Here is a 14,458-nt window from a genome sequence, read left to right as displayed (position 1 = left end):
ATCTCTTAGGAAAAAGAGGAATACTCCAATTGGGATCAACCCCCTCTGTTCTTCAGGTGCTCACCTGTTGGCCATGGAGGAGACTGAAACATCTGTGTGCAAGTTGCTCTTGAATAAGCACAAGAGAAAGGATATGTGAGCCACTGATAGCTGTCATAACATAGTTCTAAAATCTGCAATACAGCTAATTAAAACTCCTGAATATATTAAGTCAAATCTTTTGTCATTTAGAAAAAGCTGGGTGCAATGGCTTGTGTGGTTCTTATGGTCCTTTATTAAATCTCAAAGGAACTCTCAGATTTTAAAAAAAAAAGTGTGTTTAAAAAAAAAAAAGAATAAAAAGTTTATCTCATTTCCCTTTGAACTATTCAAATAAAAATAAGCTTCGTTAAATGTCCTAGCTGACTTGCCAGACTGCTCTTTCACCATACATTACCTTAAGTGCTCAAGTCCCCACTCCTGCTGTTTTCCATTGCAGGTGGATTTGTATGTCTGTCTCCTGTGCGGCAGCGGCAATGACGAGGACCGTCTGCTGTTGTGTGATGGCTGTGATGACAGTTACCATACTTTTTGCTTAATTCCACCCCTTCATGATGTTCCAAAAGGGGACTGGAGATGTCCCCAGTGTCTGGCTCAGGTAATTTGAGAAAACATTAAAGTTGGGTGGGAGATTTTCTGTTCTTTTCCTTGATCTTAGTGATTGGAAGTATAATTTGTTATTGAAATTGGGCTGACAGAGTGGTTGAGGGTGAAAGAAATGGTTGATACTAACCCCTCCTGGCAAAATGTGAGTGCTGATCATCTTACTAACACAATATAGAAATAATAATGTTATTAATTGCAGGAGTGTAATAAACCTCAAGAAGCATTTGGTTTTGAACAAGCAGCAAGAGACTACACGCTTCGCACGTTTGGAGAGATGGCAGATGCGTTCAAGTCGGACTACTTCAACATGCCAGTACACGTATGTTTGTGTATTTATCCTGATGCCAGCGTGTAGGTGTATTCTTTCTGTGCTTAGTCAAGTGTATAACTTGAGGAGGGGAGAGGAATTCTAGTGTGAAGCAGGAACAAGTACAAAATGGGATGTTCTAACTCACATCAATAAATTGAAGGGTTTTGTTCTTTTTGGCTTCACTGGGTTTTCAATTTTTCACTTTAAAAAAATGTCTTTAAGGAAGAGTATATTCTCCAACTATTATGCTTAGCTGAGAGCCCAGAGTGAATGCATATCCTAGGTGTCACCAGGTTTCTGCTGCACTGCTTTTTCTTGCTGAAGTGACTGTTGAAGTGCTTTAAGCTAGTGCCTTTTATATGCTGATTTCTGAACATATATCGCTTGTATATTTAATTTTTTTTTCTTCTCCTACCTAGATGGTCCCCACAGAATTGGTTGAGAAAGAATTTTGGCGACTTGTTAGTACTATTGAAGAGGATGTCACAGTGGAATATGGAGCTGATATTGCTTCAAAAGAGTTTGGCAGTGGCTTTCCAGTTAGAGATGGGAAATTCAAAGTTAGACCGGAAGAAGAGGTAGGTCTTGATTAGTTCCCACCCAGAAAACAAGGCTCTCATTTTTTTTTTTTTTTTTTTCCAAAGCAAAATAAAAAGAAAGGAGGGAACTGAATTGCTGAATGTTTTTTTTTTGTTTGTTTGTTTTATTTTGTATGAATAATTGGTGTAGTACTTGAAGAAGGGAAGGATATCAGCATTTTGGAGAAATAAAGTTTGATGTGATCAGCCATTAAAGGCTACAGATTTATCTCTTACTAAAAAACTTGATGAGTGGCTTTTTTTTTTTTTTTTTTTTAAGTCATTTTAACATGGCTTGTCAGAGAAGATATTTGGAAAGAGCAAATGAGCTGGAGGTTTTGAGGTTTTTGGTTCATTGACCCATTTCTTATATTTTTCAATTGGGAAAAATACTACTTTTTCTTGTTCTCAGTTTTGCCACCTTAGGTTTGGGAGCGGGGGAGGCTTTGTTTTGTTTTGTTCCACCCCATGTTGTGTAAACCTGTGGCTGTTCCGTTGAACTTTCAGGAGTACCTGGATAGTGGCTGGAATTTGAACAACATGCCTGTAATGGAGCAGTCTGTTCTTGCTCACATCACTGCAGACATATGTGGGATGAAATTACCCTGGCTATATGTAGGAATGTGTTTTTCTTCATTTTGTTGGCATATTGAAGACCACTGGAGCTATTCAATAAACTACCTGCATTGGTGAGTTGGAGGGATAAACTCAGCCTGTGAAGCAGCCCCCTTTTCTTTTCCCTTCCTTCTCCTAATTAACTGACTAAAACCAGATTCAGAGTTCAAATCCAAATAACCCTTACAGTCCTGCAGCAGCAGGATTAAATTTGACATTGATTCCTGCACTGATTTTACTTTTGGACAAGAGGTCATATATTGGAAAGAGACATCCATTCCCAGTTTAAAAAAAAATCATTAGAGATGCAGTACCTATTTCATCAGATATTCTATAATGCTCAGGATAGAACTAAAAATCATATAAACTAAAAATCATCTAGCTTGAACTAACGGTCTTAGGATCTTGCATACTTTTGTCTGTTAGATAGATCATTCTATCATAAATCCTCTCATTATGTGAACACTTGTCAGCTGCAATCAGGGCAGATCTTCACCATCTCTTTGATATTCTAAATAGATTGAACTCTTTAAAGTTCTGTCCTTTTGACAACTTTTCTAGAGTTTGTATTAATCTTGTCACTCTTGCTGAAACCAGCTTTTTTCTGCATTCCAGAAGAATTATAAAATCACATCCCAATTATTCAGTGTTTCTTCTTTTTATTCAGTTATTCAGTTGCTACTTTTTGAAAGAGTTGCTGCCAGAATAAACTCTTAAGTAGTCAGTTAGTGGTCAGTACTTAGTGGTTGACGGTATTGAAATAAATGTTTGAATGAAGCTGAGTAAATGAGTGATTTAAATCATACTGTAAAAATTACCTTTTTTTTTTTTCTTTTTGTCTGGTTCTTTAATCACGCTGGGAACTGTCTGAAGGAGAGGAAGATTTTTGAATGAAATAACTTAGTTCCTTCTAGCAGGGCTTTCTCCACTGTTGGAATGGTGCTACCTTCTGTTTCAAATTACATTAGCAGTTGCTGTCAAAGCCAGATATATGCATGCATGTGTACATACTTGTGTACACAAGTATATGTATACACTGCAAACAAAGGTAACAGTAACCCTATCTGTGTCATTTATTTCTCCTGCAGTATGAGTGTCGTAGAAACCTTTCTCCTTTGCAGACACTCTTCTGTATTTCTCTTCAACTTGGAGGTCTCTGTTTTCTTTTTCTTTTCTTTTTTTTTTTTTTTTTTGTTTTAATTCTGTTTGAGAGTCGTGTTTAGCTGGGTTTAATGTTGCTCTGTTACTCTGAGCAAGAGGATTAAATCGTAATGACCTGCCTCTGATGTCAGGCTCCAGACTCCAAAAGGCCTCGGAAGCAGAACCGGTTCTTGTGAGGTGCCAGGGGTGTCCTGCTTCAGCACCCCGCATGCCTTGGAGCATCCTATGCCAGGAAACCGTCTTTGAGCAGTTAAGTGAAGCAGGCCCCAACTGGAGACCTTTCAGTGAGCTGAAAGCAGTAGTTTTCTTCAAGATGCTGAGTCCTGTGTTAGTCCTTAAAAAGACAAAAGGGGAAAAAAAGACAAAAGACGTCAGCCCTCATCAGAGAAAGAAATACCAGCACTGATGCCTGCGTTCTGTATTTTCAAAAGCAGGAATGAGGAGCTGTCTGGTAGCAGTGCAGAGAGAGCATCCCTTCTTCAGCTTGCTGTGTTCATAAGGCTGACCTCTTACATGTCCTTTAGAATTTTTCTCCACTCCCTATTATCTTTAAGTGCAGGAATCCCTGCACCAACATTCTGATCCAAATGTAGCCTCATTCATAACTACTATAATCCATTCCTTGTCACTGACTCATCTTCATACCAAGGAGCAAAATTGACTTAGCCCAGTATTGGCTTAGGACACAGAACACTTCCCACTTGCATCTTAACTACTCTTCACAACCTCGTGTAGTTGCTCCAAGATGAGGACGAGATCTGAGGCTGCCGTAGTAATTTAACGCTCTAAGTTAACCACTCCACTTGTGCTAGTCCTAGTGATAGCAACATAACGGTCCTTCCACGGTCCTTCAAACTAGCTGCCTTTTACCCACAACAAAGGTGCTGAATTCAGGAATCAGTTCCAAGGTTTGAAGCACGTGCCTTTTGAGTGATTTTTTTTGTTTGTTTTTTTCTGGAATTCTCCCCATTACTTCTCGATGTATTAAAAACAAAACAGTGGTGCATCAGCTTTCTTCTGCCAACACGTTAGGATGCTCAGGTGGAAGTGATGGGTTGACATCCTTTTCTACATAGGTTTTCTAACTTGTCTCTCTAATAGGATTCAGAAGCATTTTCTTTCTCATATGCTGCAACAAGCCAGCTTCATTGTGAACACAAAGCAACGTATATTGGAACGTGGCTGCATAACCTGAATCTTATCAGCTGTCTTGGATTGGGTTAACCTGTTGCTAAAAGTTCTTTGTTCCTACTCTGGATACAGATTTTTTTTCCCCCCCTCCCTTATGTCTTTTACTTCTCTTATGGCTGCGTAAAAAGGGAATTTTTATTTCTACTCACTGTATGTTACATTTGTGGCAGTAATGCCCAGGTCTGGCTTTGGTTGTTAGATCCCGAAGGAAGATGGTATTAGTAGTTAGAGGAAAAGACAAACTAAGCTTAGATTAGTTATTCTGGAATCAGCAGAACTTCACCAAGGACTTTTTCAGTCTTTTTGTTTGTTTGTTTTCTTTTTCTTTCTTTCCTTTTTTTTCTTTCTTTCCCCCAAATATTTTAAGTAGGTGCTCAGATATTTGAATATTTGGGCCTTTAAAAGCTTAGGCTTGGAGGGACCTGCATTAAATGTGAAGATTCCAGAAGGTACCTAATCCTTGCGTTCCTTCCTGGCAATACTCCCTTCTTTTGACATGGTGGGTTTAAAGCAGAAGACTGAAAATGTAACTTACAAGTTTGCTCATATTTAACTGTTTTTAATAATCTTGCAGGGGGGAGCCTAAAACGTGGTATGGAGCCCCAGGGTATGCAGCTGAACAGCTGGAGGATGTAATGAAGAAGCTTGCTCCAGAGCTATTTGAATCTCAGCCAGATCTCTTGCACCAACTTGTCACCATAATGAACCCGAATACTTTGATGGCCCACGGAGTACCTGTATGTTGTTGGACTCCTGTGCTACTCCCCCAAACCCAACCCTCTTTCATTTGCACTGAATTCTACTTCAAATTTGATAATTGCAACCACTTTTATTACAGAGATGTTGTGATAGTTTCCATGTGTGTTGTATCTTTCTGGTCTAGTATTATTTGCCAGTTTGAACAGATGGGCAATAGGCTCCAAGCTTCTGGAATTGCTTGGGAAGCTCTTCTCTGGAGACCCCCTGTAGTATATTTCTATTTTTGTATCTCAGATAAGAAGTTTAGTCACGAACTTTGAAACAAATGCAGGAGCTCTTCATGTGTCTGTTTTATCAGACACAATTTTTATTTTTTGCATAGAGTTTCTGGCAAGGGGCCAAAACCCATTCTTCCTTCATATGTCATCCATATCCTCTTATTTTTCCTCTGACCCAGATAAGTTCTTAGCTATTTGAAAACATTTTTCATCAGTTTCCATCATATTCCATATAAAACTTTTCATGGGAATTATGTCCCTTTACAACTTAATTAGCTTTTGATTAACTGACCTTGGGACTAGAAAGAAAATCTGGAGAAAATGGCACGATTTATGGTGCCTGCTGTGCTTTCAGAGACTCCAAAATTTAAAGATGCAGGAAGACCTGCTTGCTCAGGCTGCTTGTCTAGTACCAAAAGTAGTAGACGTGCAGCAGTAAGAACTTTTGAACAGGCTCCAAAATTCCCTCCCCGTCAGCTCCGTGTTGAAGCAAATCTTGCCTGTGCTTTACCTGTGTAACTGTCAGCAGAGCGAGCACAGACAGCTGACGAGCAATCTCTTAGAGTGTAGGTATGGCTGAATGAAATCCCTTTCCTTTCTAGGATTTTATGTGATACATTACCAATGTCAATTGTAATTCTTAGGCTTATTCTTAAAGCCATCCAGAGTTACCATGGAAGTTACTGGGATTTTGGAAATCTATGTTCTCTTCACAGCTCTGAAGATTTCAGCCTTCAGTTCTGTTTAGATTTGACCTAATACCCATCTTTATTATTATTATTATTACTATTTTTTTTCCCCTCTTAGGTTTATCGAACCAATCAGTGTGCCGGAGAATTTGTCATCACTTTTCCAAGAGCTTATCACAGTGGTTTCAATCAGGGTTTCAATTTTGCTGAAGCTGTGAACTTCTGCACAGTTGACTGGGTAGGTTCTGAAAACATTTTTTTCATCATGCATAACGTTTGTGGCTTCAGACTGATTCCTGGCTGATTACAACTCCCGTGTTTTACTGCTGATGCACACGTGTATTGCACAGATCAGAGGGAGCCTGGGACTAGTAGCATAGTGTCCTGCTGAAGATAATTTCTTTAGCGCACTTGAACTGTGGACTTTTTCTGGTTAGTAAGATTCAGTTTAAAAAGAAAAGTTTAAGTTTGGTGTAAATTTTATGGCAGGAGGGAGGCAAGATTTCGGGCATGCCTACAGCATGAGGGGCACCAACACTGCTTGAAACTATTCTTGTGTCCCCAGTTTCCATTCTTATCCTAAGATGTTTGGAAGCTGGAATGCAGTTTGCCTGCTGATTACACTGAGAATTCTCTAATGGATTCCTCCTACAGTTGAAAAACAAAGCTAGTCTTGGACTGCTTCTAGGTTCTTCCATTCTAGCTTCTATGATGGAATGACAGTCTTTAAATTGGATGAGAACGTACAGATGAGAACGTAAGAACGGTTAAAGGTTTAGACAGTTCTCTTGGAAAGATAAGCATAAAAAATTACATCTGACTATGAATAAGTCCTCTTGGATAGGAGAGGTACCACATATTTTTAGAGAAGAATAACTCTATAAAGGAGAATGGAAAGTTTTGGTATTCAAAGGAATATGTCAGCACTTTATTCCTAGTAATTTTCCCTTTAATGGTTTTCAATGCAGTTACCCTTGGGTCGCCAGTGTGTGGAACATTATCGCCTGCTGCACCGTTACTGCGTGTTTTCTCACGATGAGATGATTTGTAAAATGGCTTCCAAAGCCGATGTCCTCGATGTTGTGGTAGCATCTACTGTTCAGAAAGACATGGCAATTATGATTGAAGATGAGAAGATGTTGCGTGAGAGGGTTCATAAGCTGGTGAGTTCTCGGAAATAAAATCATAATGAATGAAGGAACATCGGAGCACTGATGTGAAATACACTCTAAGGACTTAGACTGTGTTGTCAACAGTTGAGAGCTGCATAGGGCCTTCTGGAGTTGTGATGTTGGATTTCAAAGGCCTGTTGGGTAGAGAATCATTGTGAATCTTGTTTTAGTGTCTGTTTTTAATATTGTTAACATGTCTCTCTTAAAGTAATACGTTTTGTGTGTTTCAGTAGTTTGATTCAGAATAGCTGATTTCTTCATTATCCAAGGTTACAACTGTGTTAGTCCTTTGATAAATTTAGCCTCTTTTTTTTTTTTACCTTGGACAAATCACCTGTTTGTTAGACCTTGAGGTGATGTAGCCTTCTCTTTTGCAGGGAGTGACTGACTCGGAGCAAGTGGCTTTTGAGTTGTTTCCTGATGATGAGCGACAGTGTTTAAAGTGTAAAACCACTTGTTTCATGTCTGCTGTTTATTGTTCATGTAAACCTGGGTTACTCGTATGCCTGCATCATGTAGAAGATCTCTGTTCCTGTCCCACCTACAAATATAAGTTGGGGTAAGTTTCAGATAGCAATATCTATCTGGTATGTTCTGGACATACTTGTTTTATACGTATCTGTTGTGACTGGATAACCCTGTGACTTGGTCTGTTCTGCCAGTGATGCTGGTCCTGGTCTTCTGTTTCTCCATAGTCTTGTGCAAATGCAGTGTTCTGAAGACAAAATGCAATTTCTGTGCTCATAGGCAAAGCAAAGACTCTTTCTTTTCCACTCTTCAGCTGCGCTTCGTGACACAATGGCAAAAATTAGTTTGCTTCCTTTATTTATAGTGACAAAGTCATCTTCTACTACATGACTCTTGCTTTGAGTAATCTTTTTTTTTTTCTTTTATTAGTTTAATCTTCCTGCTTTCATATTTCTTTCGCCATGGTTTGTTAATGTAGATTGTGTGCTTTTTGAAGCAATGGTTACTTTGGAATTGTCTTAGAATTGTCCTAATTAACATGAACTAGGTAAATAGTACATCATTGCTGTATTATATGGACCAGTATTTCTTTCCAATTGCTCTCTTACCTTGAAGGTTGAGTTCTGTTCTACTCCTAGGTACCGATATAACCTGGAGGATCTGTATCCAATGATGAATGCGCTGAAGCTACGAGCAGAATCATACAATGAATGGGCTTCCAATGTTAATGAAGCTTTGGAGGCAAAAATTAACAATAAAAGAAGTAAGTATCTTATACTTTACAATTAAAGATATGGTTAAAAATAGCTAATTTTTCAGCTTTCAATTTTTGAAACCTACCATGCTTTCACGCTTACGTGACAGTCAAACGAAATATATATGATTTCTGTCTTAAGGTAAATATTGTAGTTGCAGTAACTTTCAAGATTGTAATTCACCTTTCTTCAAAACAAAATATAACTGATATTGAATTAGAAACACATTTTAATGTGTATTATTCCACCTTTTTATTTAAAAGCCAGCACAAAGAGGGACTTCTGTTAACATAGTATCTTTCCTTAAAGGTCTCGTCAGTTTTAAGGCTTTGATAGAAGAATCAGAAATTAAAAAGTTTCCGGACAATGATCTACTGCGACACCTCAGACTAGTTACACAGGATGCAGACAAATGTGCTTCAGTGGCACAGCAGCTTCTTAATGGCAAAAGACAAACCAGGTAAATGTTACTGTGCAGATTTGCTGCAATTATGAATCACTGAAGGGATTATGAAGTTTTCATAGAACTGAAGTTTTATGTTTATATAATATATCACAGAATTACAGAATCACAGAATGGTTGAGGTTGGAAAAGACTTGTAGAGATCTAGTCCAACCCCCCTGCTCCAGCAGGGACACCTAGAGCACACATTTTTTTATATATAGACATTTATTTACACACGTGTACATAGTGAAAACTACTGCAGAATTTCCGCAAATAGTAGTAGAGCACCGTAGACCTTGAAACAGCCTAGACCGAATTCATGTTATTTTCTCTTACTTGGTTTCCTATAAATTTTGGAACTCCCAGTGTGATTTTTTTTTTTTTTTGTATGCTTATCCCTTAAACCTATTTTTAACCGAGAATGGTAAAATTAATACTCACTTTATAGTGTTCACATTTCAGTCATGCTGGCACATCCTGCTGGGATGTTGTTTTCCTCTTTTATTTAAATGACATATTGTGGATTAAACTGCCAGCATTGTAAGAGGTTTCTTTCCTTTTCTATTGAGAGTACTCAGACTAGTTAATATTGGCTTGAATTTAGAGAGGTTTTTAATATTAGCCAATTTGGTAACACATAAAAGCCACTCATTTTATATGAAGCTTTTAAATAAAAATGAAAATGATGATCACATCAGAGGGAGGATTTTTTTTAGAAGTGCCTACATGACCTGGGAGTATAAATCTCATTCAGATCTAGGATTTGTTCTCTTTTGGTATGACATGAGGAGAGACTGACTACAAAAGCTATTGCAACATGACTGAATAGTTTGTCCATCATTGCTTTGTGTTCTGGAAAAAAAGCCTGATTTTATTCCATAATAAGTAGTGTACTTCCAACACCGAGTAGTTGTTCCAGAGAATTATTTAATATGAGGGTTTTTTTCCAACAATAGCTTATTCTGCTATAGCTAACTCAGTTTTGCCATATGTGTAAGCCCTAGGCTGCTTGGATACTTCTGAATATTGCATTATCTCTAAGTAAAGTTTGAGTTACAAGAAATCATAAGCAGACTTTTGAGCTTAGATTTTGTTTTAGTGACTCCCAGCAAAGCTGAATTGTTTGTAATTGCAGGTACCGCTCTGGAGGAGGAAAATCTCAGAATCAGCTGTCTGTGAATGAGCTGCGGTTGTTTGTAAGGCAGCTCTATGCTCTGCCCTGTGTCCTCAGTCAGACACCTTTACTGAAGGTAAAGTTCTAGGGGAACAAATCTGAGCATGTTGTAGCAGGTTAATGAAACGTAAATACATCATTATCATACTATTTGCTGCAAGAATAAATTCTTCAAAATTAGCAGCCCTGGGCAACTTGTACTCGTGAGTTACTGAAGGATTGATTTCTTTGACACGCTGGTGTTTGTTGTCAGTAGAATTTTATCCAACATGAAGTAATTAAAATGTTAGCATTGTACAAAGTAACATACAGAAATAGCACAATGACCTGGGTAGCTACAAATCAAAAGTTTGGGTTAGTTAACCAGTCCCCTCTTGAAAGAGTCGATTTTGTCTGAAAATATTTGAAGTTTAATAATGCTCTGAGTGACAGTTCTCATGTCTATATCTCTTCTTTATTGTTTTAATCTGTTGTCAGCTTTCTCACAGTCTTTTAAGTAGATAGCTCTTCCACCCACTGACCCGGAGTACTTAAATGACTGTACTAGCAGTGCATCCACTGCTGAGGGTTGTGCAGATCAGCAAACTGCCTCACCAGCAAAATACCAGGAACTGTCAAAGAAGACCTTGCTGTTAAGGGGCATTTTGGGCAGTGCTACAAGCATTGGACGTGCTGGCTAGACACACAGTAACTCCAGCCTTGCCAGGGAGACTGCTCAGGCTAATTGTGCCCCTCCTAGGTGAGGTGCAAACAGGCACAGATTTACCTTTTGAGTGTAATTAACTGTTGAACATACAGAGAGAGAAGGTGTTGCACTGTTTTAAAGACTGAAACATGGTCTTTGACCACTAGAACTGTGTGTTCAGCTCAAAAACCTCAACAATGCAGCAGTCCCTCTTCAGAAAGCAGCCACAGCAGCTTCAGGCCCTTCCCAGCATTCTTCAAAGCCATTTTTTCCAGTAATGTTCTTCAGCTTTCTTAACTGTTTCAAAATAAGGCGAGAAAACAATACTGACGGAACATTCAATTTTCCCAATGGTTTTCTATTAATATTATTAAGTTTGACATCTCTCTCTTGTTTCAAAGGAGTTTTAAATCAGGCTCTCTTGTACTGTGCATCCTTGAGCTAGTGGATAACATTATGCAAGAGGAGATGCTGAGGAAGCTGCGTCTGCTCAGTGTAGAGAGAAGACCGGGGATATTAGGGGTGTTTGTGCTTACTGATATAACCCACCTAAAGGGATGTTTTAGGAAAGGTGGATATAGTTTCTGCTTGGAGGTGCACAATGAAAGAGGAAAGAGGATACAATCAATGTTGTAGTGAGAAAAAAAGAAAAAAAGGGTGACATGGATGGTCAGACACTGAAGCAGAGGCCGCGAGAGGCTGAGGAATCCCTGTCCTTGGAGATTTTCAAACTCAGTGCACTGATGATACAAGTCTGAAGTTGGTCATGCTCTTAGCAGGATTGTTAGACCTCAATATATCCACAGCATCGTTCCAACCAGAATTATTCTGCAATTCGACATATTGTCCATTTAGTTTATGGAGCTGAATGAATTTGAATGCCTCACCCTAGCAGAATGTCTCTTTTTTTTTTTTTTTTCCTGCCAGTTCTCTATTGAAGGGAAAGTCAAGGAGAACATGGGGTATTACAGGAGGATAACAGTGTTTCTGGCATCCTGCAGTGCTGCGACAGGCAGGACTTGGGAAGGCAAGGGGGTATGAGAGTGTTTGAACTAGGTGGTAGAATTTGGGGGAACATTGAATGGTTGGGGACAGACAAGTGATCTAATTATCTTTTCACATCAGCCTTTGCAGAGTAAACTAAAACCATTACAGTAGCATTTTTTCTTACTCTGACCAGAACTCAGAACTAATCTGAATTCTTGCTTGAATATTTGAATTGTGTTGATGATATGCTATTTAAATGTTTTAATAATAATTTGCCTTTCACATCATGTGCAGTGTAACATGGCGTTTGCCAGGTAGCTTACCAGTAATGTTTAGAAGTCTAAGAGACTTGGTGGTGGTTTTCTTATTTTATTGCTGCATTTGTTTATTTCAGGATCTTCTTGATCGTGTGGAAGCTTTTCAGCAACATAGCCACAAACTCCTCTCTGAAGAAATGCCTAGCGCTGCAGAACTCCAGGAGCTGTTAGATGTCAGCTTTGACTTTGACGTGGATCTTCCCCAACTCGCTGACCTGCGGACACGTCTGGAACAGGCACGCTGGCTAGAGGACGTGCAGCTGGCTTCGGCAGACCAAAACTCTCTTACTCTAGATGATATGAGACGTCTTATAGATTCAGGTGTTGGATTGGCTCCTTATCCAGCAGTTGAGAAAGCAATGGCTAAACTACAGGAACTCCTTACCGTATCTGAACACTGGGATGACAAAGCCAGAAATCTGATAAAGGCCAGGTAAAAGCTAAATCTTAGTGCTGCATCTTCCATTTGGGAACCTAAAGCAAGCCATTGGTGCATTATATTTACCTGTGAGAGAAGGAAACGAGGCAAATACATCCTGAGATGATGATTGTTGTTTGTTGGTTTGACCCTTCTGATTTAAAAACTAAGACAGGAAGGGTACACATTTTACTCACAAGTTTGAGCCACCTTTATACATTTTAAATGAAGTGTGCCCCACTTTGGTTCATCAGTCTTCCTAATTACTTTTTCCAGTCTCATAATTATGAAAGCATTTGAGCATTTATTTCCCACTAATAAAAGCCATGTTATTTTAATATAATAACTTCATAAAGCATAAGCTGGAATATTCAGGCTTGTTTTTACCCTCCTTCTGAAAAACAGATATTGTTTTGGGGTGCGGTGTGCTTTTTTGAGACTCCAAGGGATTCTTAAAGAACTTTACTCAAAAGATAGTAAATGTTAAATCTCCTTTAAGCCCAAATTCAGTAATATTTAGAAATAATACATCCAACCACATCATGTTCATTCATTCTGTTGAATTTGTGTTTTACTTTATCAAAAATAAAGGAAAAGGTGTTATGTAGAAAAGCATAATGGTTTTCTTAATGTTTCTAGCATTTTATTAAAACTTTTGCAAGCAAATACACATTTCTAAAAACCATAGCTGCATTAAACATGCAGGATTTGTACAGTAAACATCAGTAGCATTGGACAGAACTTCTGCATTTAGTGTTACCTTTCGATTTTAATAAACCAAATTAGTGGATAGGAGTGTTTTACCTGCTGAAATGCTTTATTTACATAGACCACGGCAGTCACTGAGCAGTCTCGCAGCAGCGGTGAGAGAGATAGAGGAGATTCCAGCCTATCTCCCAAATGGTGCCGCACTCAAGGATGCGGTGCAGAAGGCCAAAGATTGGTTGCAAGAAGTGGAGGGATTACAGGTAGGTAAAATGCATTTGGTTTTCAGTGAGTGACCCTAACTCACTGAAATTAGTTAGTGAATTGAGAATGCTTAACCCGTAACAGCTGCTGCTCTAGGCATGGGGCAGTTGCACCCAGAATGCTGGTATCTTCACATTTTTTTCTGGGCCTAACTTATATTGCTTCACCTCTTCAATTAAATGATTGCAACGAATCTATAAAAGAGCTATTAACAAATCTAAAGTTTAAAGCGTACAATATTACAGAACTTAAGGTTAGTTTTGTAAAGTAAGTAGTAAACATATGATGAGTCCTGGATTTGTAGGGAAAGTACTGTTTCTGTTGCTCCAGTCCTGATGGATTTGTTGCTTCTTGTATAATACCCGATTGTCCTCTGGATTAACAGCGTCTGCCAAGTTTGTTTCATTGCTGTATTGCATTGGAATCGGTTCATCGTTCTTCCTTGCCAAGATTACTAATGAAATATTAAGGATGATCACTATCAAGGCTTCCCCTTGTTCTCCTGTTCAGCCTTGGATTTGATAGATTAAATTACGTGCTGCAGAATCTGCAATTTTGTAGTAGTTAGAAATGTGAGATGGAAATGACCTGCTCTCCTCCTCTTCCCCTCTTTACAACTTCCCTTCCATTTTCTGAGGTTTCCTCCACTATTGTATGATTTCCATGTTTGCATCGTGAAATGTGTCTTCAGTTGATCTGCATGCCAATGGCAGAGAGAGAACACAAGAATATTTTAGATGAAGGTGTTTTAAAGCGTTTGCTCTGGCTTCTAGCAGTTGCCCCCTCTTTCTGGCTGGTTTTCTTTACAGATCCAGTTTCTTTTCTTGTATTATTATATTCTTTGCTTATTTTTCAGTTCAGTGGTAGCTTAACTCTCCTCTCTGCCTGTTTGCTCTCACGGG

The 14,458-nt window shown here is 38.7% G+C and overlaps 1 protein-coding gene across 1 annotated transcript in view; it reads left to right on the top strand.

Annotated features, from left to right (window-relative positions):
• The window catches only part of KDM5B (lysine demethylase 5B), a 45,707-nt gene that overhangs the window by 19,946 nt on the left and 11,303 nt on the right, over positions 1-14,458 (top strand). Inside the window, exons 8-20 of the mRNA XM_088534461.1 lie at positions 479-637; positions 845-964; positions 1,375-1,533; positions 2,041-2,222; positions 5,075-5,237; positions 6,285-6,404; positions 7,135-7,329; positions 7,716-7,897; positions 8,445-8,569; positions 8,871-9,021; positions 10,142-10,256; positions 12,247-12,602; positions 13,417-13,555. Coding sequence (XP_088390587.1) covers positions 479-637; positions 845-964; positions 1,375-1,533; positions 2,041-2,222; positions 5,075-5,237; positions 6,285-6,404; positions 7,135-7,329; positions 7,716-7,897; positions 8,445-8,569; positions 8,871-9,021; positions 10,142-10,256; positions 12,247-12,602; positions 13,417-13,555 — 2,166 coding nt within the window. The remainder of the gene's footprint in view (positions 1-478; positions 638-844; positions 965-1,374; positions 1,534-2,040; positions 2,223-5,074; positions 5,238-6,284; positions 6,405-7,134; positions 7,330-7,715; positions 7,898-8,444; positions 8,570-8,870; positions 9,022-10,141; positions 10,257-12,246; positions 12,603-13,416; positions 13,556-14,458) is intronic.

This window comes from Tinamus guttatus, unplaced genomic scaffold (assembly GCF_059628265.1).
Source record: "Tinamus guttatus ecotype Peru unplaced genomic scaffold, ASM5962826v1 Tinamus_guttatus_pri_ptg000563l, whole genome shotgun sequence".
Classification (NCBI taxonomy): domain Eukaryota; kingdom Metazoa; phylum Chordata; class Aves; order Tinamiformes; family Tinamidae; genus Tinamus; species Tinamus guttatus.
Note: the sequence above shows the minus strand (reverse complement) of the source record. Positions and strands in the feature narration are given on the sequence as shown.